A 27,181-nucleotide genomic window follows, 5' to 3' on the forward strand; every position below is an offset into this window, starting at 1 on the left:
CAGCCATCCATCCATCAACAGTTCCCTCCATATATACATCAAGATATTGTGAACTGCCTGAATTAGGACCCATTGCCCAATAGAAGGTACAGGATGCTCTGTCACAATCAGTTGGTGACTTGAACACAATTGGAAAAGCTGAAGCATCAGTCTAAAAGGAACAAAAATAATAACATATGTACATGTACATTTTTGGAAAACAAACTACATGTACATGTACATGTACTTGTCACACAATTATACAGTAAGACACTTACAGGGGCACTAGGACATGATGGTGATGTATTAGAGTCTCTCATTGGATTATACTGTACTGAGGAAGGAGTAGGAGTACTACTGTGCTTGTATAGGAAACTCGCTGCTTGTTGACCTACAGGACAATTAACACACAAACATTTATCATTTGCCAATGCTTCAGTTAGCCTTACTATTAGTTCTATAAGCTCTCAATATGTAGTAAGATGAATCGAGATTATAGTCCTGTCCTTGATTAGTTATACCAGCAGAACGGCTGAATCTATAACAATAATAATAATAATAATAATAATAATAATAATAATTGGTTGTTGTTGTTGTTGTTTTATAATAATAATAATAATAATAATAATAATGTGGCTGAATCTACTATTAAAATACATGTACATGTATGTCTATCCAAACTGGACATGAAAACTTTGTTACCACAAGAAATTCACGAGAATGGATTTGTTAATTGTTTGCAACATAAAAGATAAATAAATTCAAATTAAGCTTCAATGGATATACTGTATTTGCTCAATTAAACGCCCGGGCGTTTATTTCTTAACAGGAAAAAAATCAGGTAAAAAAACCAAAAAAGCCTCTAGTGGATTCAAACCTGCGACCTTGTGGCATTCCAAACTGTTTTCTAACAGTTAGGCTATCTGGCACAATCTAAATCCTAAGGCACATATACTGGGTGAAATATGCGTATCTATAGTTAGAAAATATCTAGCATGGGCGTTTATTTAAGCAGGGCGTTTATTCGAGCAAATTTAAGGTACATGTACATGTAAATAGTGCAACCATACACTAATAGTACAACGCTATCTGTGTGCCTGCATGAGGACCAAAAGTACTCCATCAAACACAGACACACATCGTTAATGCTCCAGTGACAGTCAAGCAGAAAATTAACATGTCGGGTTTATATATATACACAAATATAGTCTACTTATTCAATAGATTAGAAAAAGTGGCCCAAATTTAACAGTATAGTTCTTATATGGAGTGTACACCTTCATAGGGGATATTAACATAACACATGACTCATGAATACAATATGGTGTTATTACTGGTATTGCACACCCCATGAATAGAAAAGGTGATAATTGGCATTTGATAGGATATACACTTACAGGCAGGACATCCTCCCATTGGTATAACTGGTAGAGTGAGTACATATACCAGCAGATGAGTTACTGTCAGCTTGATTAAGATTGTATCCATTAGGATTCCATGTATCCAATACAGTAACAGCATTATTCTCTATTTTACATCCCAACACATCATCCATACCCTATACCAATAATAATAATAATAATAATAATAATAATAATAATAATAATAATAATAATAATAATAATGAATACATATTGTATCAGGTTACTAACCATTGCTTGATCAAGAGAGAATCCAACAGCCATCCATCCATCAACAGTTCCCTCCATATATACATCAAGATATTGTGAACTGCCTGAATTAGGACCCATTGCCCAATAGAAGGTGCAGGATGTTCTGTCACAATTAGTCGGTGACTTGAACACAATTGGAAAGTCAGAGGAAGGACTCTGAATGAAATATGATACATATAATATTATTGTGTGACTTAATCGACTATTTGTAGCAATACCTTATCAGTAGAAGGACAGGCTGAAGGTAGATTTGTAGGCTGTACTGAGCTGGTACTGCTGGAGGGTGGGGCAGAGCTACTGGTTGGTGATATAGAGCTACTGGTTGGTGGTGTAGAACTGCTTGATGGCATACCTTGAGTAGAGCTACTAGGAGCTGTAAGAGAAATTAAGAAAAATTATAGTGTCATTTAGGAATAAAATAATCTTACCAGGTGTACTGGTAGGAGCAACAGAGCTACTAGTAGCAGGACTGTTAAGAGTACATGATGATCCACTAGGCTATATTAATACAAATGCAGTAGCCATATTATACATGCATTATATATAACTTACTCTGAAAGTGGCTGCAACCACATTTGCATAATAAATGCTTTGTGGAGACCTACTCACTACCACTGTATACCTACATGTGTACATGAACGAATGCACATACAAATTTGCATTAATTAGATTATGTCAAGTTTGGTATAATTAGTTAAAGAACAAACAGTTAAAGCCACTTAATTTCGAGGAAATAATTTCCCCTGTTTTCGTGGATTTTCTGTATCCACAAAAGTTAGTTCCATAAAATTATCTGTCTCAACCTATAATTGCGTGTATTTTACATATTAAAATAGCTCCCTTGGGTGAGGCTTCATGGACATGGTGAACCATGAAAGCTAATTTGCGAAAAAAGACTTTAAGCCTGATTCGCAAAAGTTTATTTGCTTCAAAACTTTGTGGCTATAAGGTAATCAAATGCTAATTGACCTGATATCCAGTGTCCCTGCAGATGCTGGAGCAGTCCAAGTAACCGTCACTGAGCTCTTAGGATTAGCATTGCTGTGAGAGACCTACAGTTATGCTTAATACATTTATAATGACACACTTTAACTTACTGTAGCTGATCCACCACAACCCATTAGTTCTGTACCTGATGGTAGGCTGGAGAAGGTACCAATCAAGTTAGAAGTTCCGGACTCGCGAGCCTGAATGATGAAACCTTTAAAATCTTGGCTACCTTCAAGTCGAACTATACAAAGAAACAGTTAATAATGACAGTAGGTAATAGATCCTTACTCGTATATGCTTGGCTGGCATTGTAGGCTCCATTACAGTCAATGAGGTCAGAGTAAATATAGAAGCCACCGGGATTACTGCCACCCGATGAAGTAGGGTGGCCGGTAGGAGTGAGACCACTGCACTGGCTAGTTGGTGGACCATTCGAGTAGGAGAAAACAATAGTCAAGCAGGACAAGAACAAGAGAGTAACACGAATCAAAGCCATTTTCATGCTAGCCTAAAAAGGAATGAAAGGTGTGTCTTGATGATTTAGATTACGTAATAATTATTTATGTTGAAAAAAATTGACAGAGTGATAACACACTATAGTTAGTATAAAAATCGCTCTAAAAAATAACAACCAGAAAACAGTGTTCAAAAACAATAGCAGTTTTATATTATCAATAATTGTTTGTACTACATGTATGTAGCATCCTTCACTGATGATGAGCTTAAATGATGGCAATCATGATTGCCATAACTACTACAAGAACAAAAGTAATGATGATAAAGACACCAAAACCTCCCCAGCGGAAAGGAGAGTCCTATAAAAAAACAAATCAATGATATACATGTACATGTACTTGATCAAAAACATGGGTACCAATTTTACAATTATTTTAAGCAATGTGCAAGGGAATCTACAGTATTTTGTTAATACCATTCAAAGTTATTCATACTATCAAAAGTTATAACTATCAAAAAAACTGCTTTTGCACCAGTGCACTAAGCTACATGTAGCTGTGCTATCAATTAAAAATGCATGAATCATTATGCTATGTATATCTATGGATGATCTTCATTATAAATATTTGGTGGCATTGATCCAAAGTAAACATAATTATTACTTCAGATGGTTTCTTCTTTGGCGGTGGATCATTACTAGCAGCTTTGCCCTTCTCTGTCATTTCCACGTCTTTCTGTGGAGGGGAGAAGCTGCTCTTGGCAGACCTCTGGAAGTAATACTTGAGGAATGTTGGGCCCAATGCAGCTCTCTCTGTATATAATGGAGAAAATATGAATATAAACGATCATACAACTATTCTATTTATAACAAATATATAACTAAACAGGAGGGGGGACTCAAGGCATGTTTTCAATATGATACTAGGCCAGCACACTGTAAAATTTTTTTAATCAAAAGCATGGGTGATTTGACCTTTAGACTTATGCTTTACACTAGAATAGAACCAAATTCTATTCTAGCTCCAGAGTAACATCAGGATTTGGTAATATATTATTATTGTAAACCCACTTTCAAAAGGTTAAGAGAAGAGGCAATAAAAGAGGGATGCATCCTTTATTATCATTAATATTTTTAACGGACTAAACAATTACGATGGTGGAAGAGATACAAGACCTCATGGAATGCCACTAACACCGGGAAAAAAACAAACAAACATGAATAAAATGAAGAAGAGGATAGGAAAGAATAGGGAACAGAAGAAATATGTATCAGAAGCAAATATCTAAATTGTAAATTCTCTCCTTTTCAATTTTGGCGAAATTGGCCCTACAGGGTCTTTGGCCTGAATTTTGAGCAAATTTAAAAATTGCATGTAAGTGTACATGTAACTACTCATGCATGCATGTAAAGCTACCATTCTTCTTGTTCTGGTGAATCCAACAGCAATCCATCCATCAGCTTTACTCTCCAACCGCATATCAATGAAACTGCCATTCTCAGAATTAAAACGAGCAGCAAAATACCAGGACTACCAACACGGAATGGATAAGTAGCATCTGATGACTATTAATAAAGGAATACATAAATAAATAAAATGGAGTGAGACATTATTAGGGTATATGGCTGTACATTACTATGACTCACTGGTGCATTAGGGCAGACACTAGTAGGCATCTCTTGGTATGTATCTGTCATTGGATTGTATTGACTAGGACTAATGGAAGGAGTACTGCTGTGTTTAGCAAGGGAAGTTGAGACAGTCTGACCTATAATATAATAAAGGGCAGTATAATGATGACAGCATTGATTTTAAATTCTTACTGTTAGTCCTATAAGCTGATATTATGTAGTAAGACAAATTGAGATAATAATCTTGTCCTTGATTCATTATACCAGCATAACAACTGAATCTATAACAATAATATAATTGTAATAATATCTATCTTATATTATGATAATAATAATAGAATAGAAATTGATGTTGTACTAATGTAGCACAATCGTAATCAATCCATTCATGAGACATACATGTATGTGTACATGCATGTACGCATTAATAGGTATACAAGCATTATCAATGTAAAAGTGCATGTGTGGTTCAATAAAACTTGGCAGTTGGCCTAAATAAGATGTTTCATAACAGTACAATACTGATAAACTTACAGACATGACATCCTCCCATTGGTATAACTGGTAGAGTGAGTACATATACCAGCAGATGAGTTACTGTCAGCTACATTAGGAGCGTAATATCCATTAGGATTCCATGTATCCAATACAGTAACAGCATTATTCTCTATTTTACATCCCAACACATCATCCATACCCTATACCAATAATAATAATAATAATAGCAAATACATATTGTATCAGGTTAACTAACCATTGCTTGATCAAGAGAGAATCCAACAGCCATCCATCCATCAACAGTTCCCTCCATATATACATCAAGATATTGTGAATTGACTGAATTAGGACCCATTGCCCAATAGAAGCTACAGGACGTCCTATCACAGCCTGAAGGCAATTTGATTATAATTGGAAAAGCAGAAGGAGACTATTGTAAAAATAATAGTGACATTAATTGAAATGTAATTTTCATAATCGCAATAGGCTAATATATAATTAATTATGCATGTACACTCAATTAAGTCATAGTAATCCACAATGTCAGTTACTACTGACTTGCTATCATGATAGAATACTACTGACTACAGTTAGATTGAAGGTTACTAATGCACTTTATAGGTAAATACAGGTAGTTCCTGTGACGTAGCTATACAATGGAACCTTTATAATACAAACATCTCTGTGATCATAAAATGTCCCAATTAGTACAAACCAATATAAAAGCACTTCCACCTCTGTATTAAGGACATGTAGTGTGCATAATACAAATGATTTATCAAAACAAGTTAAAAGCATGTTACTATGTACCGTATATCCTTAAATAAAAGCCAGATGCGAATAAATGCCAGGGTTCCAACAGAATTGAACTATAAATACGCTAATCTACACGTAGGCTAAAAACAACTCAGATGCCTTGTAGATACTTCCTTTAAGTTCCTGAAGTCGAATGTGTAAGGTCAGTAGTTCCAATCCCACTCTGGGCCCAAGATTTATTTTATTTAAAAAATTTTTTTGGAGGTCCAAGTACCATTTTAGGAAATAGACGCCAGGGCTTTTATTTAAGTAAATAAGGTACATGTCAGCACTTAAGTAATTTGATAGATATGTATATAGAATATTGTAAGGATTTATGGAACTTACCTTATCAGTCATTGGACATATCTCAGTGCTACCAGGCTATGGGAAAAATAAATAGTCATAAAAAATAAAACATGAAGAAAAAACTTTTACTCTGAAATCACCAGCGTTCATGTTTGCATAGAATATACTACTGCCATCATTCCTTATGACCACAGTATACCTATATATACATTTATAATAACAGGTATTTATTTAATCTACAAAAGACCTGATTTCAAGCATGCCAGCAGTATCTGGAGCAGTCCATGTTACTGTGACGCTATTCTTTAAACTAGAATCTGAATGAGTGACCTGAAATAATTAAAAAATAAGACCTAATCCACATTATAAAACACTTCATAGGCTATTCTTCACAGCAATAGATTGCAAGATCATTACAAGCATCATGTAGTACACCATTATTACAAGCACTCACAAATACTTTTTAACAATTGTGCTCACCGTAGCTGACGAAGAAGAACCACAGGTTAGTGTTTTAGTCCCAGAAGGTAAATTAGAAAAACTGCCAATTAAATTTGTGGTGCCAGCCTCCCTGGCTTGAATCATCAACCCTTTAAACTGGCGGCTACCTGCCAAGCGAACTAAGAAAAGGAACTGTAATGACAAGTGACTAGTCATACTCTACACACTCACTAGTGTAGGACTGGCTGGCATTGTAGTCGCCACCATTGTCGATCAGATCAGAGAAGATGTAGAAGCCACCTGGATTGGGCCCACCCGTTGAAGAAGAGTGGCCAGGAACGAGAGAGGAACAAACGCCAGCCGGTGGACCGCTGGAATAAGAATGAGCAAGAAAGAAAGAGAGCTGGAGAAGGAAAGCAACCTACTAGGAGAGACATGGTGGAGGTGGAGCTCTTGCAAACTGGGCTCGAAAGTCGAAACTGGGTGAACAAAATAGGTAAAAGGCGCGGCTAAATTTAAAATCGTAATGAATTGGATTGAAGGCAGAACACAATACAACAACATCTATAATAAAAAATATTTATGGTCAAAATAATAATAAGGAAAGATGAAGGTAGTAAAAAGTTCATACTAAATTATGGAGGGTGCTAAAAGTTATTCATGTGACATGCAAAAATAAAATAAAGGTTTAGCTAAATAAGTATAGGATAAGTGTAGTATGGTTAGAAATGCTTGGTGGAGAGGCGTGTTAGTTTCAAAACCTTTAAGCGAATGCAATCAATATGATCATGATCTCTACAGCAATAGCAACAGCAATCAAATGACCAATGACTGCTATCCAACTGGTACGGATTAAAGCACTCTGTGTCAAAAAAGAAAGAAAAGAAATAGGTAATAATAATAAGAGGATGATGATAAATGATGGAATATTATCACTGGATCATTTGCATACTGGGATAGGTTTCTTCTTTTCTGGTTTTACAGTGTCCTTCTTTTCTTCCTCTTCCTTCTTATTTTTATCTTTCAACTCATACTCTCCACTAGTACTGGTTGCAAACAGATACTTATACTTCAATAGACTGTGAACCAGTGCAGGACGATCTAAAAACACACAAAATTATAATAATAATGATAATACATTCCAAGTATAGGTTATACACCGAGGTAGAGGTTTCTATGGTATTTATTAACCGAGCGATGCAGTCGCGAGGTTAATAAATGCCATAGAAACCGATACCGAGGTGTATAACCAACTTCTACCATGACACTTGAAAAACAACTACCAGCTGCTGATAATAAGACCACAGTTGACATACATACAACATATCTAAGCTAGGCCAGTAAAGAATCAACCAAACTTGACAAATAGACTAATAAGAGCATAAGCGTAGAGTACCAAACTGCCAATCCGGCAATTAATTATTTAACGAGATAGGTTTATATTTTTACGAGCTAGGTTAATATGAAAAATAATTGACCTCCAATACTGCAATCTGATTGGTCAATTGCAAGGTGGCATGGTAGAAACAACCGTATAGCACTTTAATTTGGCGGAGTTATATTTTGGCGATTGGCGGTTTGCAAGTAGAATCGCCAATATTAAAACCACCAATCATTAATGTGGATGCTCAGTAATGCACATGTACACAAAAAATCGCCAAATTAAAAACCACCAATTACAATTTACAGCAAAATCGCCAAAATAAAGGTCCACCAAAATAAAGCACTATACGTATACCAGCAAATATATATGCACATTAGATTATAATTACCTTTCTCTGGAGCATTATGTGCATTATAAGCATGAATGATGAATAGGAACACTTGGAACAATGTGAGGAGTATGATGAAGACAATGTAGAAACCAGCCACTTCAAAGCTGCCTCTATCAAGGAGGTGGGCCCCAAGAGCAATATTGATAACTACAATGAGAAAAACGAGACTCAAATTATGATAAAATTATACTACCAACATTATTTGCTAACACTAAAAGTATACTATATTATTATTATTCGATACTTACAGGAGAGGACCAGTAGTGCATAGCCAATGATGTGGGCATGAGAGAGGTTAAAGATCCAACGTCTATTAATAATAATAAATGAAATTATTAATACTAAGGTAATTAAAAGTATACAAAGAATTGAACTCCCAGTCAAAATATGAACTGCATGCATTCAATGTATTATAAGGTTACTTTTAAAAGCGGGTAATATTAATTGCAAATTTTGCGCTTGGGTTAAAAATCGCAATTATTAATACGCGCAATTATTTATAATGAATGATGCCATATAACTATTAGTAATAATTACTTAATCATAATTTTTAATACTAGCAAAATCTACCTTGTGCTACAATCGCAAAATTTAGTACCCGCAATTAAAAGTCACTCTAAGGTAATACATGTAAGAAGTGTCTTACTTTTCTCCTTTTGGATTACAGCGGAAAACAGCAATAATAGGCTATTGACAGTAAATAGTAACAATGAAATTACTAGTAATTCTTACATTAGCAATGTGTAAGCACATTATGATGATTCCAATAACAAAATGAGCTGTGTTCTTACCCTAAAATATGAACACATTAATTCACAGTAGTCATTATTATGTGGACTCACATCAGATGAGAAGCTAATAAGTCCAGGGGTAGGACTCCTAGCATGTGCAATGAATGGTAGTATGAATCCTAGTACACCAACAATGAGTGATCCAGCCATTAGTATCCGATGAGCTATGAACCATTCTCCATTAGGTAGTACTGGTTTCATCCAGGCAGCAAGGAAGGCACCCGACATAGCTAATACCAGCCAGGCAATAGTCATGAAAGTACCTAATAATGATAATAATAAATAAATAAATAATAAATAATGAAAACATTACAGTAATAATACATGTACATTGTATGTGTATGTACTATCATACCATGTGTTTTCAGTAGTTGTTGTTTAGGCCAAGTATCAACAGTTTCAGTCCTTCCTTCTCTAATATCAGTTAGTAAGTTAGTCTGAGCCGATGAGAATGATGGAGTAATGGTATGTCTAGATAGTCCTTCCGAAGCCAAACCTATTCATTCATAAAAATAAAACAAGCCAATTAGTCAAGTCATAATAATTAAAAAAACACAATTTTAGACATACATGTACGGGTGTACTATAGTAGGTACACAAAAAACAAACATACATACACATACATGCAGACTCTAGTCAACAACTATTGCTAATCAAACAAATCTAAAAAAATTAATTAAACTTTTTATGTAGCATCAGGACAACAATGCGCATAAAAAAAATACTGTTAAAAATGAGGGGTGAATTTGGAGTCAATTTTTGAAAAAATATGTATCACAAAACGTTTTCAAAAATTGGCCTATTTTTTAATGCTCTAAAATTATTTGTTGGAAACAGCTGAACTTTCTACGTAGCATAAGGGCAATAGTATTTGTCAAAAATTGTAATAAAAATTGTGGGTGATTTCGGAGCCATTTTTTTTGAAAAACTATGATCTATATAGCCTTGGGTATTTTTCAAAATTTGGCCTATTTTTAAAAATGATCATAACTCGAAAAATTTTTGTCAGAAACAGCTCAAACTTTCTAAATAGCATAAGGACATCAATATGTATCAGAAAATGTAATAAAAATTGGGAATGATTTCGTAGCCAATTTTAAAAATAACTATGGGCTATAATAGTCTTTGCTTTTTTTCAAAAATTGAATCGATTTAAAAATGTTCATAACTCAGAAACTATTTGTCAGAAACAGCCCAAACTTTCTACACAGCATAAGGGCATTAATATTTGTCAGAAAATCTAATAAAAATTAGGGGTCATTTGGAGAGATGACCCAAGCCCACTAGCAGCCATGAACACAAATACTGTCATAACTAACCTCCAGTTGAACTATAAGCATTGTATATACGATAAAGAGTGGCATTAAGATCCAGATCCTGACCACTATCAATAATGCCAACATACTTACTGAACCTGCACAAGTTTATAAGGAAGATATAATTTTTTGAAATATGACCTAATGGTCTAATAATTATTATTAAAACAGATTGGGATAAAAATCAAAGAGGCTTTAACACAGACTGAAAGATGATACTAAAATTTGAACCAAATAAATCTGGCAAGCCACTAAATTGAGCACTTTGCTTATACTACTAAATACCGTAGGGCGCCTTTTTTGAAGGCTACAGATTTCGTGGATTTTTATTTTTCGGATTTAATTTTCCCGAATTCATGCCGTCTGCCATCTTGTACCATATTAATTTGATTTTTGCAGAAGTAATTTTTGTGAATCTTTAAAAAGTCACGAAGTCCGCAAAAATTTACAACCCTCATAAAAAGATACCCTATGGTACTACATTATTCTTACGTGCAACTGATTCTTCCATTGCTATACCCTGCAGTGTGTCTGCATATTCCTGACTGGCTGGCATCTAAGAGGTTACTCCGAGTGCTTGGGTTCCATGTATCAATGACTGATACTGAGCCATCAGCAGGGTTTCTCTTGCAACCAACAACATCTGCATTATACTAAACAAATGGAAAATAAATAAATAAATAATACAAAGAAAACATTAAAGTATATACATGCACACAATCAGTGAGACGTGAAACAAAACTATTTATATAAATACTGTATTAGTTCCTGCTAATGACTAGAACAAAAAATAGAAATGTATATTTATGTTTATTATATACTGAATTTTGCTGTACCATATCTCTTGTTGCAGTGAATCCAACAGCAATATATCCATCAGCTTTACCCTCCAACCGCATATCAATGAAACTGCTATTATCAGAATTGAAATTAGCAGCAAAATAATAATCGTCTCCAGGACTACCAACACGGAATGGATAAGTAGTATCTGATGACTATTAATAAATAAATAAATAAATAAATAAATAAATAAAATAAACACAGACATCTACATGTAGTGTGTTTATGTACTATAAACTATTCAGCTGATTCTAATTATACATATTCAGTTATTAGCATTTAAAAATAAGCAAATTTTAACTAAACTATTGTACAGTATAGCAGGAAATTTTGGAGGGAGTTAAATTTGGTGAATTGCTAAACTTTGGTGATTGGTGAATTTTAATTTGGCAAATTAGTGGCCACGTGCCATTGAGCATGCGTATAATGGCTCAAAATGGCAGATTTTATTTTGGCAAATGCCTATCAAAGCACCAATTCACCAAATTTAATTCCCCCCAAAAGTTCCCACTATACAGTAGTCCTCAGTATTTAGGGCCTCAAAAAAGCTTCTATTAATGCAGTTGTGCTGAAAGGAATAAATATCAATACTGATACTCACTGGAGCTTGAGGGCAGTCCTCAGTTGGAGGTGCTGGTGTAGTTGAGTCTCTCATTGGATTATACTGTACTGAGGAAGGAGTAGGAGTACTACTGTGCTTGTATAGGAAACTGACAACTGGCTGACCTGTAGAACACACAATATTCAATATTTATCGTTAGTCATTGTTTTGTTAATCTTACTATTAGTTCTATAAGCTCTCAATATGTAGTAAGATGAATCAAGATTGTAGTCCTGTCCTTGATTAGTTATACTAACAGTACGACTGAATCTATGACAAGAATAACAAGTAGCATTTTTCAGGCAATATGCATTTTTACACTTACAGACATGACATCCTCCCATTGGTATAACTGGTGGAGTGAGTGCATATGCCAGCAGATGAGTTACTGTCAGCTACATTAGGAGTGTATCCATTAGGATTCCATGTATCCAATACATTAACAGCATTATTCTCTATTTTACACCCCAACACATCATCCATACCCTACAATAACAATAATAATAATAATAATAATAATAATATTAATATTAATAATGAATACATATTGTATCAGGTTAACTAACCATTGATTGATCAAGAGAGAATCCAACAGCCATCCATCCATCAACAGTTCCCTCCATATATACATCAAGATATTGTGAACTGCCTGAATTAGGACCCATTGCCCAATAGAAGGTACAGGACGCTCTATCACAATTAGTTGGTAACTTGAACACAATTGGAAAAGCTGAAGTATCAGTCTAAAGAGAACAAAATGATAGTGTTAATGACAGAAGACAATCTATTAAAGTAAATGCACATCACATTAACACTGGCTATATAGAAGTGGATACATGTAGATTCATAAATTTGTTTTGTTTAAAAATTAATTATTGACAACAGAGCTGGATGATAGTTTCGAATATATTCACTATCGCAATAGTATAAAAGCTATTGTGATGTGATAGTAGTATTCAAGCTATCGTGATAGTGGATCTAGCCAGCCAGTCTAGGCATGCTCTGTGCTATAACCACAATTTTAGCCATTAAGTGTTATAGTCGTGGCAATGGTAGCAATTTAAGAGTGATATTTGGTAGAGCTTTATACAAGTGTTCAGTGAAGCGTAAATGAACAACGATTATGCTTACTAGTTAAACAACACATCAAGCAATAATGCGTACATAACAATATGCTACATTTATTGCATTGTTGAGTTGTATCCTTTTAATTTAAAATTAATAAACTAAACGCATAAAAGCTATTATATCGTGATAGTTTACTATTGGGATAATAATTGAGGCAAATATCATGATAGTGATTTTATCACTATCGCCCAGCTCTAATTGACAATCAAAAAGTGACTCCAAGCTTTCAAAAAGCCAACAGTAATTATTCATTTTAGGGCTAGAACAAACTACCCAGTATACAATTTTAGAGTAAGACAGACAGTTGCTTACAGGGGCACTAGGACATGATGGTGATGTATTAGAGTCTCTCATTGGATTATACTGTACTGAGGAAGGAGTAGGAGTACTACTGTGCTTGTATAGGAAACTGACCACTGGCTGGCCTGAAAATATCATTTATGATTTTGCCGTTTTAGTGAGTTTTTCTTACTATTAGTCCTGTAAGCTCTCAATATGTAGTAAGATGAATCAAGATTGTAATCTTGTCCTTGATTAGTTATACTAGCAGAACGACTAAATCTATAACAATAATAATAATAATGAGTAGTATTCATTAAGCTATACATGTATGCATCTCTATACTTACAGACAGGACATCCTCCCATTGGTATAACTGGTAGAGTGAGTACATATACCAGCAGATGAGTTACTGTCAGCTACATTAGGAGTGTATCCATTAGGATTCCATGTATCCAATACAGTAACAGCATTATTCTCTATTTTACATCCCAACACATCATCCATACCCTATACCAATAATAATAATAATAATAATAATAATAATAATAATAATAATAATAATAATGAATACACATTGTATCAGGTTAACTAACCATTGATTGATCAAGAGAGAATCCAACAGCCATCCATCCATCAACAGTTCCCTCCATATATACATCAAGATATTGTGAACTCCCTGATTTAGGTCCCATTGCCCAATAGAAGGTGCAGGACGCTCTATCACAATCAGTTGGTGACTTGAACACAATTGGAAAAGCTGAAGTATCAGTCTAAAGAGAACAAAAATGATAACATTAATGACATACATGTATGCACATTTTTGAAAACAAACTACCTGTCACACAATCATACTACAGTAAATCAGTTACTTACAGGAGCACTAGGACATGATGGTGAAGTATTAGAGTCTCTCATTGGATTATACTGTACTGAGGAAGGAGTAGGAGTACTACTGTGCTTGTATAGGAAACTGACCACTGGCTGACCTGTAGAACACAAAGTTAATTGTTAAAATCAAGAGTGGGTAATTATTAATAGTTATTAGAAATGCATGCATGTAATTGCTGATAATTAAACAGTCTTACTATTAGTTCTGTAAGCTCTCAGTATGTAGTAAGATGAATCAAGATTGTAATCTTGTCCTTGATTAGTTATACCAGCAGAACGACTGAATCTATATAATGTGAAGCAAGTGCTGAATGTATTACGACATGCATGCCCATCCAAACAGGACATGAAAGTTTTATCATCACAGGAAATTCAGTCAAGAGTGGATTTGTTAATTATTGTTTACAAGATGAAAGAATAATAATGGACAATTTACATTAAACTTTGATTGATATGCGAATAGGAAAAAGCATGCACTAATAGTACAATGCTATCATTGTGCAGAGTACCAAAGTACACAGGCATACATAATTAATGATCCAGAGGGAGTTGCATGGCAGTCAAGCAGAAAATTAACTTGTTGGTTTATATATACCCAGGGGCTTATTACGCAGGAATTGGAAGAGGAGGGTGCTGTAATGGTGCACAAAAGTTGCCACAATTTTTGGGCCATGTCCCTTTTATGGCACTAAAATATCCTTTTTTGCCAATTCTAGATTACTCATTAACAATAAGTGGGGTCACGGTAATTTCAAGCAAGGTAGAGCTCCTTATTGCTCTTTAAACCATTGAACACTGCTGAAATTGAGGCTGAAATGATTGTCATTGTCAAGTGTGTTGAATAACTTTCTTAAGACACTTAGCAGTGACACCAGACCTTAGAGAATTCTAGTTTTAGCCCCCCAGGATATATATACACCAATATAGTCTATTTATTCAAAAGTATGGAAAAAGTGGCACAAACTAACCGTATACATGTAGTTCTGATATGGAGTGTATATGCCCCATAGGGAAATAAACATAACACATGACTCATGAATATAGTATAGTATTATTAATTGTATTACACATCCCATGAATAGAAAAGGTAAACTTACAGACATGACATCCTCCCATTGGTATAACTGGTAGAGTGAGTGCATATACCAGCAGATGAGTTACTGTCAGCTACATTAGGAGTGTATCCATTAGGATTCCATGTATCCAATACAGTAACAGCATTATTCTCTATTTTACATCCCAACACATCATCCATACCCTATACCAATAATAATAATAATGAATAGTTTGAATACATATTGTATCAGGTTAACTAACCATTGATTGATCAAGAGAGAATCCAACAGCCATCCATCCATCAACAGTTCCCTCCATATATATATCAAGATATTGTGAGTTGACTGAATTAGGTCCCATTGCCCAATAGAAGGTACAGGACGCTCTGTCACAATTAGTTGGTGACTTGAACACAATTGGAAAGTCAGAGGAAGGAGTCTGAATGAAATATGATACATATGATATTATTGTGAACTTAATCAGCTATTTGTCGCAATACCTTATCAGTAGAAGGGCAGGCTGGAGGTAGATTTGTAGGCTGTACTGAGCTAGTACTGCTGGAGGGTAGGGCAGAGCTGCTGGTTGGTGATATAGAGCTACTGGTTGGCGGTGTAGAACTGCTTGATGGCATACCTTGAGTAGAGCTACTAGGAGCTATAAGAGAAATTAAGAAAAATTATAGTGTCATTTAGGAATGAAATAATCTTACCAGGTGTACTGGTAGGAGCAATAGAGCTACTAGCAACAGAGCTGCTAGTAACAGAGCTACTAGCAACAGAGCTACTAGTAACAGGACTGTTAAGAGTACATGATGATCCACTAGGCTATATTGATACAAACATAAGTTATTATCATACATGCATTATAACTTACTCTGAAAGAGGCTGCAGCCATATTTGCATAAAAAACACTTTGTGGAGTCCTACTCACTACAACTGTATACCTACATGAACAAATGCATATACAAACTTGCATTATTAATTACACTATACAAACAGTTAAAGCAATCAAAATTAATGCTAAAGTGACCTGATGTCCAGTGTCCCAGTAGATGCTGGAGAAGTCCAGGTAACCGTAACTGAACTCTTAGCATTACCATTGTTGTGAGAGACCTAAAGTTATACTTAATACATTTATCATGACACACTTTAACTTACTGTAGCTGATCCACCACAACCCATTAGTTGTGTACCTGATGGTAGGTTGGAAAAGGTACCAATCAAGTTAGAAGTCCCGGACTCGCGAGCCTGAATGATGAAACCTTTAAAATTCTGGCTACCTTGAAGTCGAACTATACAAAGAAACAGTTAATAATGACAGTAGGTAATAGAATCTTACTCGTGTATGCCTGGCTGGCATTGTAGGCTCCATTACAGTCAATGAGGTCAGAGTAAATATAGAAGCCACCTGGATTACTGCCTCCCGTTGAAGTAGGGTGACCAGGAAGGAGATTACTGCACCGGCTAGTTGGCGGACCGCTCGAGTAGGAGAAAACAATAGTCACGCAGGACAAGAACAGGAGAGCAACAGAAGTCAAAGCCATTTTCCACATTGAAACAGAATGAAACTAAGGTGTGTCTTGGAGTTGGAAATGTCATAGATATGTTATATCAATAAACCCAAAATATGAATATGATTATTATTTTGTTGAAAAAAATTGACAGAGTGATAATAAAAATGGCCTAAAACACACTATAGTCAGTATTTAAAAATGCTCTAAAATGTGTAAAAAGAATAACAACCAGAAAACAGCGTTCAAAAAGGAATAGCATTTATAACTTGTTTGTACTATGTATATGTAGCATCTTTCACAGATGATGAGCTCAAATGACGGCAACCATGATTGCCATAACTACTACGAGAACAAAAGTAATGATGATAAAGACACCAAAACCTCCCCAGCAGAAAGGAGAGTCCTACAAAAAAATCAATGATATACATGTACATGTACTTGATCAAAAACATGGGTGCTGATTTATGATTATTTTAAGCATGTGCAAGGGAATCTACAGTATTTTGTTAATACCATTCAAAGTTATTCATACTATCAAAGTTATAGCTATCAAGAAAATTGTTTTTGCACCAGTATACATGTAGCTGTGCCATCAATTAATAATGCATGAATCATTATCTATGTATACATGTATGGATGATCTTTATTATAAATATTTGCATGGTGGCATTGATCCAAAGTAAACATAATTATTACTTCGGATGGTTTCTTTTTTGGTGGTGGATCATTACTAGCAGCTTTGCCCTTCTCTGTCATCTCCATGTCTTTCTATGGAGGGGAGAAGCTGCTCTTGGCAGACCTCTGGAAGTAATACTTGAGGAATGTTGGACCCAATGCAGCTCTCTCTGTATATAATGGAGGAAATATGAATATAAATAATCATACAACTATTCTTTTACAACAAATAGAGAAAGCATAACTACAATGTAAATAGGGGGGGGGGAATCAAGGCACATTTACAATATGATGCTAGGCCACATACTGTAAAATCTTACTAATCAAAAGCATGGGTCATTTGACCTTTTGATGCATGCTTTACACTAAAATACATGTAGAACCAAATTCTATTCTAGCACCAAAGTAATGTAAGGATTTGATAATATTATTATTGTAAACCCACTTTTAAAAGGTTAAGAGAAGAGGCAAAGAAAGAGGGATGCATCCTTTACTATCATTAATATTTTAAACAGACTAAACAATTACGATGGTGGAAGAGATACAAGACCTCATGGAATGCCAATAACGCCGGGAAATAAACAAACAAGTATAAATAAAATGAAGAAGAGGATAGGAAAGAATAGGGAACAGAAGAGCATTTAAAGCATGAACAAATGTATGTTAATTTTAAAATCATTAATCGAAATTGAGTTATTATAATGACACTACCCTGAATAATCAGTGATGTACATGTATACGTACATGTACGTCAAATTAGATGTTATGATGAATTTATTTTCTGATATGTTGTTTAAAACATAAATATCAATGTCAGTACTTTGTCAGACATGGAGTTGGACAATGAAGCTCTATTGCATTAAAAGACATTGGCAGAATATTATAAAGCAAATTAAAAAATTCATAACAAATCTAAATTTGATCAAAATCAGCTCAAACTTTCTACACAACATAAGTACATGTATATGCATCAGAAACAATTATTAAAAAATTACAGATCCTCTCCTTTTAAATTTTTGCAAATTATGGCCAGCCTGATTTTTGAGCAAATTAAAAAATTAATAAAAAATATAGTTTTGATTGGAAACAGCTCAAACTATCTACACAACATAAGTACATGTATATACATCAGAAAATATTATAAAAAACGGAGAATTCTCTCCCAGCCATTTTTGACAAAATACCCATTTGAAAAAATTAGCAAAACAAAAAACTTTAAAAATAATAATTATAAAAGACTTACTTTCAGGCGGAACTCTGAAAGCCATCACAGTAAATACAATGGTCATATAATGACCAGCAATATAACAAACACAATGTAGACCCAGAGGAGAGTGAAAGAGTTTGTACCACCACAACCAGACTCAAATAAAGCAATACCCAAACCAACATTAACCACTAAAAAGGTAAACAAAAGGAGGAAGGAAAATGAAAGAAAAGGGAAAGGGAGAGAGAGGGAGGGGGGGAGAGAAGATATGTCATGCTAAATGACAAATAGTTTAATATCTTACAGGCTAGTATCTCAGCCAAGAAACCAATAGCAGTACCATGGATCAAATTAAATATCCACCTACTATTAATGAGAAAACCATTATTAATAAACATGTATTGTTATCATATTTTAACTTACTATGAGCCAGTTGGCTTGCAACGGAATATAGCAATGATGAGCTAGGAATGATAAAACAATAATGAGCATTATTTATTACTGTGCAAACTTACATTCATAATTTGTAAAAAGAATACAATGATTCCAATGACAAAATTTATTTATATAATTTTATATTAAATTTTATTTAATAATGAGCTGATTTTATTATTAAAGTCTATAATAGTGCAGTTTTTAACTAGTTGCTAATAATAATTATGTTATGTAAATGTGTAATGATACTTTCTGGCAAACTGTACCCAAGAAGGAATGCATTCCAGTGAAATGCATTTATGTTTACAGTAAACATAGATTATGTCAGCTGGCCTTACTCAGTGCATGCTCAGTTAAGTCATGTCATTGATAAAAATGACAACAAGTTCTTAAGTGTTATTAACTAAACACAATAGTACTAAAAATGATGTCTGTTGCCTATTCCTGGACCAATATTCTATGTCATTAGTTGAAATGACAATAATAATTATTTGTAGTAAGCGATAAAGCTTGACATTCTCAACAATTAATTTTAATAATAACGATAAAAAAAAATAGTGATAATAATAAAATAAAACAAAAACAACATTATGAATCACAAAAATAAATACAAAATTAATAAAAGTCAGTAGCTTAATAAACAATTAATGTAAATTTGTGAAATCTGCTATACTTAAGTCCACCTCTGCAAGCTCACTATTTTTGTCATGTTTTCCTGCATATTCATAAAATTGAATAAAATGACCCTCTTTAATTTTATCTAGAACATCTGTTTCAGGCATGATGACTTGATATATATGACTGCTGAATAAATTTATGTTTCTTAAGAGACACCAGATTTGAATTAATCGAAAACAAATGTAGGCTAATAAGATGCTTTAACTCCTTACTTCTAGTAGTTTCGTGTGAGTCAATGACATAAAGACCTTTGAGTCTGGTCATTCTCTTAATATGATCAATAACACTTTTCATTGCTGCCACTTCTCTATCAACTAGGACTCTTGCTGAATGTTTACCACCCTGTGAGTTGAGGGTAAGTGGTGAGAGAGAGCAACAGTTGACAGACAAATATTTCAAATATTTCATTCTTGACAAAAGATTCCAAAAGTGCTCCATATCAAACTTGTCACTATCTCTGGAACTACTGAAACAAGACACATCTAATCCTCTTAGCTTGAGGCAGTGTACAGTTAATGGAACCATGTAAGCATCAAGACAATCTGATACAATACTTTCCTTCAAACTGACCTCTAACATGTTGGGGGTCTCTTTGACAATCATACAAAAGGACTCAGCGATACAGTTACAAAATAAAATCTAAGTATAGTAATGTTAACTCCGTATTGACTGGTATAAACTGACAAGCCAGGAGTGACAGCTTCATCTTCAAAAACAGCATACCGTTGACTAACATCATCATTCATTGGCGTGATCATATCTCTCATTCTCATCATTAGCTTCCCATTAGCAGTCACAGCAACAGATTCAGAACTACTGGGGCCAATTTCGAGCGAGTACTCGGGTACATCATAAAAATCAAAGTCTAAAGGTCGGCGAAACTTTGTATGAAGTGCAAAATAAGCTGAGTGATTGGTGATATTAGGAAAAAAGAGAGTGTGTACTCTTGTACCAATATCTCTTCCCAGTTGTTGAAATGATAATAAATATTTGTGGCAAACAATTGTTCAAAAGCCATCTCTCAAACAGTGTCTTGGGGTAGTGACACAACTCGTGGTTAACTATGACAAGTTTTTTTAACTTTGAAAAGATTGCAAAATATTCCACAATATTAGCTATCATAGTGTGAATATAAGGCAGGCTTAGGCACTGTAGATGAGGTAAATCTGAAAAAATCTTCTTCAAAGCATTGATAGAAATGTCAAACCCATAAAGATCCAAAGTATGAATATTCTTACACTGAACAATCATTTGTTGATAGTTACTGAACGGTTGATTTCCCATTAAACTAAGCGACTGTACATGTGGGTGACATGTTTCTAGAGCAGATTTGATGAATGGAGCATTTGTCTCATGATTTGCATCATCAATGAAAACATTTCTCCACAAATAAGGATTGGAAAATGCAGTATAAAGTCTTCGATTGACTAATCGAAGGGACATCTTATCTCTGAGTGAGAGCATCATATATATCTCTTGTATTACCTCATTTGGCAGAGAATCAATCGGGTTTGTATATTCCTGATGATGATCCACCACAGATAAATTGCTAAAAGGTTCTGGGTTCTCGGAATCAACATCAGAACCATAGTTAAAGACTTTCCTTCTTTTCGAGCAAGGTTCGCCAGTATCCATTGTAGTTTTGACTTAACCCACGAGGATGCACATGTTAATAGTTAATTAATAACAGACTCAATGTTTGAACATTGCGCATGCGCAGTCATAGTTTAAGCATAGATATTATCAAGAGTGGATAATTATCCACTCTTGATATTATAGACTACGTCCTTATCCTCCGAGCTGATCTCCTCCAGCGCAGCCCAATCTGAGGGGGCGGGTTTCTGGTAAAGAGGCCTGGTGGGTACGTCCCTTGTAATTGTAATATCAATAAACCCAGACTATGAATATGATTATTTTGTTGAAAAAAATTGACAGGGTGATAATAAAAATGGCCTAAAACACACTATAGTCAGTATTTTAAAATGCTCTAAAATGTGTAAAAAGAATAACAACCAGAAAATAGCGTTCAAAAAGCAATAGCATTTATAACTTGTTTGTACTATGTATATGCAGCATCTTTCACAGATGATGAGCTTAAATGACGGCAACCATGATTGCCATAACTACTACGAGAACAAAAGTAATGATGATAAAGACACCAAAACCTCCCCAGCGGAAAGGAGAGTCCTATAAAGAAATCAATGATATACATGTACTTGATCAAAAACATAGGTACCAATTTTACAATTATTTTAAGCAATGTGCAAGGGAGTCTACAGTATTTTGTTAATACCATTCAAAGTTATTCGTACTATCAAAAGTTATGACTATCAAAAAACTGCTTTTGCACCAGTGCACTAAGCTACATGTAGCTGTGCTATCAATCAATTAATAATGCATGAAATATTTGGTGGCATTGATCCAAAGTAAACATTATTATTATTACTTCAGATGGTTTCTTCTTTGGTGGTGGATCATTACTAGCAGCTTTGCCCTTCTCTGTCATCTCCATGTCTTTCTGTGGAGGGGAGAAGCTGCTCTTGGCAGACCTCTGGAAGTAATACTTGAGGAATGTTGGACCCAATGCAGCTCTCTCTGTAATGGAGAAAACATAAATATAAAAGGCTATACAACTATTCTATTTACAATGGATAGAGAAAGCATGACTGAACTAGGATAGGGGATACTCAAGGCAGAGTATACTGTAAAAAGTTTTAAATCAAAAGCGTGGGTGATTTGACCTTTTGATGTATGCGTTACACTAGAATAGAACCGAATTCTATTCTAGCACCAAAGTAATGTCAGGACTTGCGTAATAATTATTGTAAATCCACCTTCAAAAGGTTAAGAGATGAGGCAAAGAAAGAGGGATGAATCATTTACTTTCATTATTATTTTAAACAGACTAAACAATTATGATGGTGGAAGAGATACAAGACCTCATGGAATGCCAATAACGCCGGAAAATAAACAAACAATCATAAATAAAATGAAGAAGAGGATAGGAAAAAATAGGGAACAGAAGAGCATTTAAAGCATGAACAAATGTATGTTAATTTTAAAATCATTAATCGAAATTGAGTTATTATAATGACACAACCCTGAATAATCAGTGATGTACATGTATACGTACATGTACATGTATAATGTACATGTACATGCAGATGTACATCAAATTAGATGTTAAGATCAATTTATTTTCTGATATGTTGCTTAAAACATAAATATCAATGTTAGTATTGTGTCAGACATGGAGTTGCACAACGTAGCTCTATAGCATTAAAAGACATTGGCAGAATATTATGAAGCAAATTAAAAAATTCATAACAAATCTAAATTTGATTGAAATCAGCTCAAACTATCCACACAACATAAGTACATGTATATACATTAAAATTTCTTAAATAAAAAACCGAGAATTCTTTCCCAGCCATTTTTGACAAAATACCCAATACTATAGTACAGTGAAACATAATAATTATAAAAGACTTACTTTCAGGTGGAGCTCTAAAAGCCATCACAGTAAATACAATGGTCATAACAAGCTGTATAATGACCAGCAATATAACAAACACAATGTAGACCCAAAGGAGAGTGAAAGAGTTTGTACCACCACAACCAGACTCAAATAAAGCAATACCCAAACCAACATTAACCACTAGAAGTGTAGACAAAAGGAGGAAGGAAGATGAAAGAAAAGGGAAAGAGAGAGAGAGAGAGAGGGGAGAGAGAGAGTAGAAGGTGAGAGGGAGAGAGAGAGGGGGAGAGAAGAGATGTGATGCTAAATGACAAATGGTTTAATATCTTACAGGCTAGTATCTCAGCCAAGAAACCAATAGCAGTACCATGGATCAGATTAAATATCCACCTACTATTAATGAGAAAACCATTATTAATAAACATGTATTGTTATCATATTTTAACTTACTATGAGCCAGTTGGCTTGCAACGGAATATAGCAATGATAGGCTAGGAATAATAAAAAATAATGAGCATTATTTATTACTGTACAAACTTACATTCATAATTTGTAAAAAGAATACAATGATTCCAATGACAAAATGACCTGTGCTTTTACCCTAAAATAACAAAACAATAAAAAATATATAATACAGAATTCACTGTATAGTACGCACATGTACATGTACAAAGTAAAAATAGCTGGAATCTAGCATACAATCATAATTATGATACTGTACAAGATGATTTATTGGCAAGAGTAATATTTCTATAAAAGCAATTGACAAATTTTACATTGGCAATTTTTCATTGAGCATGCTTATATTAGGACAAAACAAGGGATACTTTCTATAAAAAAAAACAGCAATTCTCCAATATATTTTAAAAGAATGGTACATTGTACAATAGAGTGTGGGTCTTACACAGGCAAAGCTAATGAGACCGGGTGAAGGTGCTCCAGGATTCTTGGCATTAGCAACAAAAATAAAGATGAACCCAAGGGCAGTCAAAAACAGGGACACTATCATGAAAGCACGATGTATCTATAAAGAAAAAATAACAGAAAAGAATAGCTAAATTTAAAGCATTAATAGTACATTGTATTATGTACACATACGCACATGCATAAAATGTAAAGAAATTTAATCACTAAAGTTTAGAACATAAAACATTTTAAAATGATGATTACAGAGTTACGAGATGCATTCACTCACCTGGAACCATTCTCCATTAGGTAGTGCTGGCTTCATCCAAAGAGCAAAGAATATAGCACTGACTACCAGTAGAGGCCATGCCACTATCATCAATATACCTAAAGCACAATAGGACAGTTAAATTTCATGACGCAAAAAGCTGTAACTTTTTAAAATGCAATTTAGTAGACTGATACTTAATGCATTGGATCACAAAATTTCGTTAACAATATTTTATGTAAGTTTGGTTAGGCTTCATGCTATGCTGTATAGCTAAAAAATTTGGAGTGCTAAAATTTGGCGAATTGACTCCAAAAGAGGTTTGGAGGTAAAATTTTGGTGAAATTTTAACTCTGCATGTGTATGCTTCTATGTAGCCTTATCAAATTGAAGACTAAAAATTTGGCGAATGGACCTCAATTTGCCAAATTCGCCAAAGTTTTACTCCACCAAATTTTCTAGCTATACGGTATCACATACCATGGACTCTAGTAAGTTCTCTCCTGGGGAAGTCATCAGTAGGTGCACCAGTAGCATTAGTGACTACAATAGCCTCAGCAGTAACCGCTGGTGTTTCACCATGCTGGGCTAATGAACTCAGACCTAATAGCAATGTATAATTTTTATTATAAATAAAATAATAATAATAATAATCATAATAATAATAGTTTCTGTTAATTTTTTATGTATGATAATGATAATGATCACTATACACAAATAAATTTATTCATACACTTTATATTATTAGTAATATCTACATGTGTTTTATATTAATGTATACCTCCAGAGTCACTGGTTCCATACAGTTGAAATAATGCCATACCCAAGTCCAAATCGTTATTGGTGTCACCTGTATTTATCAATCGACTGAACCTGTAGAAATAATGAGACATTGTATACATACAAAAGCAGCAAAAATTAGCTCAGAAATTTATTATTATTGCTACAGTACAGCATGAAACACATTACAAATTACTATCATCGTTGTTGTTGCATATTTCCTTAAATAGAAGCCAGGGTGCCTATTTCCTAAAATGGTATCCGGACCTCAAAAATTAAAAAAATAAAATAAAAAACTTGGGCCTAGAGTGGGATTTGAACAAGTGACCTTACACATTTGACTTCAGGAGCTTAAGGCAGTATCTACAAGGCATCTGAGTTACTCCAAGGCTAGATTTGTGTATTTATAGTTCAATCCTATTGCTAACCTGGCATTTAATTGCATCCGGCTTTTATTTAAGGATTTACAGTACATTTAGATATGATAAATGATGATCAGGTGGTTATATACACATTAATTCTACTATTATTAATGCATGGTATTACGTGCAAATTATTCTTCCATTCTCAAAACTTCCAGTGTAGGGACAGATGTCAATCTGGCCAGGGTCTATCTGGTTAGGCTCACGGGCCGGTCCTGGATTCCATGTATCAACTGCAGTCACCATATTTGAATTAGGATCACGCTGACATGCTAAAACATCATCCACTCCCTACAGCAACGGAAAGAAAAAACAGTAAGGTAAAATACTGGAGAATCTAAATAAGTACATGAATAAAAAATTAGAGAAAATTCTCTTATACATGCAGTGACATTAGTGACATTAATTTTTTACTCTTTGCATAAAATTCTTTTGCCAGGTTGAATTTTAGCACAAAAAATGAAAATTTTAGAGAAAATAGAGACGAAAAACTTTAAAGCAAAATATACATGCATGTACATGTAGATACTGTATAGCGGGAAATTTTGGAGGGACTAAAATTTGGTGAGTTGCTAAATTTTAGTGATTGGCAAATTTTAATTTCGTGAATTTGTGGCCACGTGCCATGAGCATGCACATAAAGGCTAAAAATGGCAGACTTTATTTTGGCAAATAGCTATTGTTACGCCAAATTCACCAAATTTAATTCCCTCCTAAATTTCCCACTGTATGATATACATGTACATGTAGTTATAGACTCACCATTCGGTTATCAACAGAGAACCCAACCCCAACCCATCCTGAGGCTGATGCCTCTAGCCTCATGTCAAGATAGAGAGGATTGGTTCGGTTGATACGTGCACCAAAATAATATCCTGAGCCTTGAGTGCCTTGCTGGAACGTGTATACCAAGTCCTCAGTCTATGAACAAGGAAAATAATCACAACACTTACACATGTACATGTATACAGGTATCTTTTATGTGTAAGTGATAAAATGATATTTTATGTCATAATTATGTTTTTTGGAGCCTAAATCTATAGCTCAGTCACTGGCTAAAAGTTGAGTAACTCAAGGATATGTAATCTAAGCTTTTTAAAACTGCATAACTAGAAATGAGTATGTACCGGGCAGAAGCACAATAATTAGGATTTCTTTCAGTTATGAAGGTAGTATCAGATAGCACACAGGTACAGTACATTGATATTAATAAGATTCAATGACCTCAACCTTGATTATAAACTCACTGGTGGTACTGGTGGACAGCCTCCAGTATTTCTATCCCTGACAGGATTGAACTGCTGTTCACTAATGGCAGGAGTCATACCACCATTAACAGTATGATAGCCTAATGCTGTAGTAGGACCTGAT

At 34.3% G+C, this 27,181-nt stretch overlaps 4 protein-coding genes and 1 long non-coding RNA gene across 15 annotated transcripts in view; all 5 read right to left on the minus strand.

Annotated features, from left to right (window-relative positions):
• LOC105312656 (putative ferric-chelate reductase 1) overlaps positions 1-3,151 on the minus strand; it is a 13,414-nt gene extending 10,263 nt beyond the window's left edge. The window contains exons 1-7 of the mRNA XM_011405469.2: positions 2,931-3,151; positions 2,750-2,883; positions 2,622-2,704; positions 2,205-2,274; positions 2,081-2,150; positions 1,871-2,025; positions 1,632-1,808 (exon numbers count right to left, since the gene is read on the minus strand). Coding sequence (XP_011403771.2) covers positions 1,632-1,808; positions 1,871-2,025; positions 2,081-2,150; positions 2,205-2,274; positions 2,622-2,704; positions 2,750-2,883; positions 2,931-3,144 — 903 coding nt within the window. The 5' untranslated portion in view covers positions 3,145-3,151. The remainder of the gene's footprint in view (positions 1-1,631; positions 1,809-1,870; positions 2,026-2,080; positions 2,151-2,204; positions 2,275-2,621; positions 2,705-2,749; positions 2,884-2,930) is intronic.
• Positions 3,152-6,111: 2,960 nt separating this feature from the next.
• On the minus strand, positions 6,112-7,335 carry LOC109581726 (putative defense protein Hdd11). The gene is made up of 6 exons (XM_019996091.1): positions 7,252-7,335; positions 7,003-7,192; positions 6,811-6,950; positions 6,578-6,660; positions 6,460-6,529; positions 6,112-6,405 (listed from the first exon to the last, which is right to left on the minus strand). The coding sequence occupies exons 1-6, from the start codon at positions 7,333-7,335 to the stop codon at positions 6,112-6,114; spliced, it is 861 nt and encodes a 286-aa protein (XP_019851650.1).
• On the minus strand, positions 7,284-17,038 carry LOC109581744 (uncharacterized protein PB18E9.04c-like). Of its 2 annotated transcripts, XM_019996116.1 has the most exons (29): positions 16,787-17,038; positions 16,606-16,739; positions 16,478-16,560; positions 16,322-16,391; positions 16,158-16,272; positions 15,948-16,102; positions 15,710-15,886; positions 15,490-15,650; positions 14,590-14,678; positions 14,378-14,490; positions 14,098-14,274; positions 13,851-14,011; positions 13,695-13,783; positions 13,535-13,647; positions 12,661-12,837; positions 12,420-12,580; positions 12,276-12,364; positions 12,095-12,219; positions 11,490-11,648; positions 11,146-11,306; positions 10,657-10,751; positions 9,693-9,833; positions 9,389-9,600; positions 9,279-9,338; positions 9,193-9,233; positions 8,795-8,856; positions 8,544-8,693; positions 7,724-7,872; positions 7,284-7,633 (listed from the first exon to the last, which is right to left on the minus strand). In XM_019996116.1, exons 1-29 carry the CDS (start codon positions 16,998-17,000, stop codon positions 7,535-7,537), a joined length of 3,732 nt encoding a protein of 1,243 aa, XP_019851675.1. In that variant the 5' UTR covers positions 17,001-17,038; the 3' UTR covers positions 7,284-7,534. The 2 variants fall into 2 exon arrangements, with proteins under 2 accessions (XP_019851675.1, XP_019851676.1); XM_019996117.1 differs by lacking the exons at positions 12,420-12,580; positions 12,661-12,837; positions 13,535-13,647; positions 13,695-13,783 and having other exon boundaries at positions 16,787-17,037.
• Positions 17,039-18,910: 1,872 nt separating this feature from the next.
• Positions 18,911-19,305, minus strand: LOC109581745 (uncharacterized). The gene is made up of 3 exons (XR_002184753.1): positions 19,267-19,305; positions 19,148-19,209; positions 18,911-19,034 (listed from the first exon to the last, which is right to left on the minus strand). It is a non-coding gene; the product is annotated as an uncharacterized LOC109581745 (long non-coding RNA).
• A 2,532-nt stretch (positions 19,306-21,837) lies between these two features.
• The window catches only part of LOC100636115 (uncharacterized), a 34,105-nt gene continuing 28,761 nt past the window's right edge, over positions 21,838-27,181 (minus strand). For 7 of the 10 annotated variants that reach the window (XM_019996110.1, XM_019996108.1, XM_019996111.1 and 4 more), the window contains exons 23-35: positions 27,058-27,176; positions 26,573-26,731; positions 25,935-26,101; positions 25,390-25,481; positions 25,089-25,211; positions 24,630-24,727; positions 24,339-24,458; positions 23,976-24,035; positions 23,885-23,925; positions 23,766-23,827; positions 23,450-23,614; positions 22,403-22,551; positions 21,926-22,143 (exon numbers count right to left, since the gene is read on the minus strand). In XM_019996110.1, the coding sequence (XP_019851669.1) occupies positions 22,051-22,143; positions 22,403-22,551; positions 23,450-23,614; positions 23,766-23,827; positions 23,885-23,925; positions 23,976-24,035; positions 24,339-24,458; positions 24,630-24,727; positions 25,089-25,211; positions 25,390-25,481; positions 25,935-26,101; positions 26,573-26,731; positions 27,058-27,176 (1,448 nt within the window). In that variant the 3' untranslated portion in view covers positions 21,926-22,050. Of the gene's footprint in view, positions 22,144-22,402; positions 22,552-23,449; positions 23,615-23,765; positions 23,828-23,884; positions 23,926-23,975; positions 24,036-24,338; positions 24,459-24,629; positions 24,728-25,088; positions 25,212-25,389; positions 25,482-25,934; positions 26,102-26,572; positions 26,732-27,057; positions 27,177-27,181 lie in introns of all 10 variants that reach the window. The other 3 variants (XM_019996105.1, XM_019996106.1, XM_019996107.1) reach the window with 1 other exon arrangement.

Source organism: Amphimedon queenslandica, unplaced genomic scaffold (assembly GCF_000090795.2).
Source record: "Amphimedon queenslandica unplaced genomic scaffold, v1.1 AMPQUscaffold_13422, whole genome shotgun sequence".
NCBI classification, from domain to species: domain Eukaryota; kingdom Metazoa; phylum Porifera; class Demospongiae; order Haplosclerida; family Niphatidae; genus Amphimedon; species Amphimedon queenslandica.

Bases quoted from the DNA above. Each gene is read 5' to 3' on its own strand.
- LOC109581726 (XM_019996091.1), bottom strand. From the start codon at position 7,335: ATGTTGTTGTATTGTGTTCTGCCTTCAATCCAATTCATTACGATTTTA. The intron at 7,193-7,251 runs GTTTCGACTTTC...CTCTCCTAGTAG, and splicing joins TTACCTATTTTGTTCACCCA to GTTGCTTTCCTTCTCCAGCT. The intron at 6,661-6,810 runs GTGAGCACAATT...TAATTATTTCAG, and splicing joins GTTCTTCTTCGTCAGCTACG to GTCACTCATTCAGATTCTAG.
- LOC109581744 (XM_019996116.1), bottom strand. From the start codon at position 17,000: ATGTGGAAAATGGCTTTGACTTCTGTTGCTCTCCTGTTCTTGTCCTGC. The intron at 13,784-13,850 runs GTAAGTATAGAG...TTATTGTTATAG, and splicing joins AATGGGAGGATGTCCTGTCT to ATTTAGTCGTTCTGCTAGTA. The intron at 12,838-13,534 runs GTAAGCAACTGT...TGTTCTCTTTAG, and splicing joins CATCATGTCCTAGTGCCCCT to ACTGATACTTCAGCTTTTCC.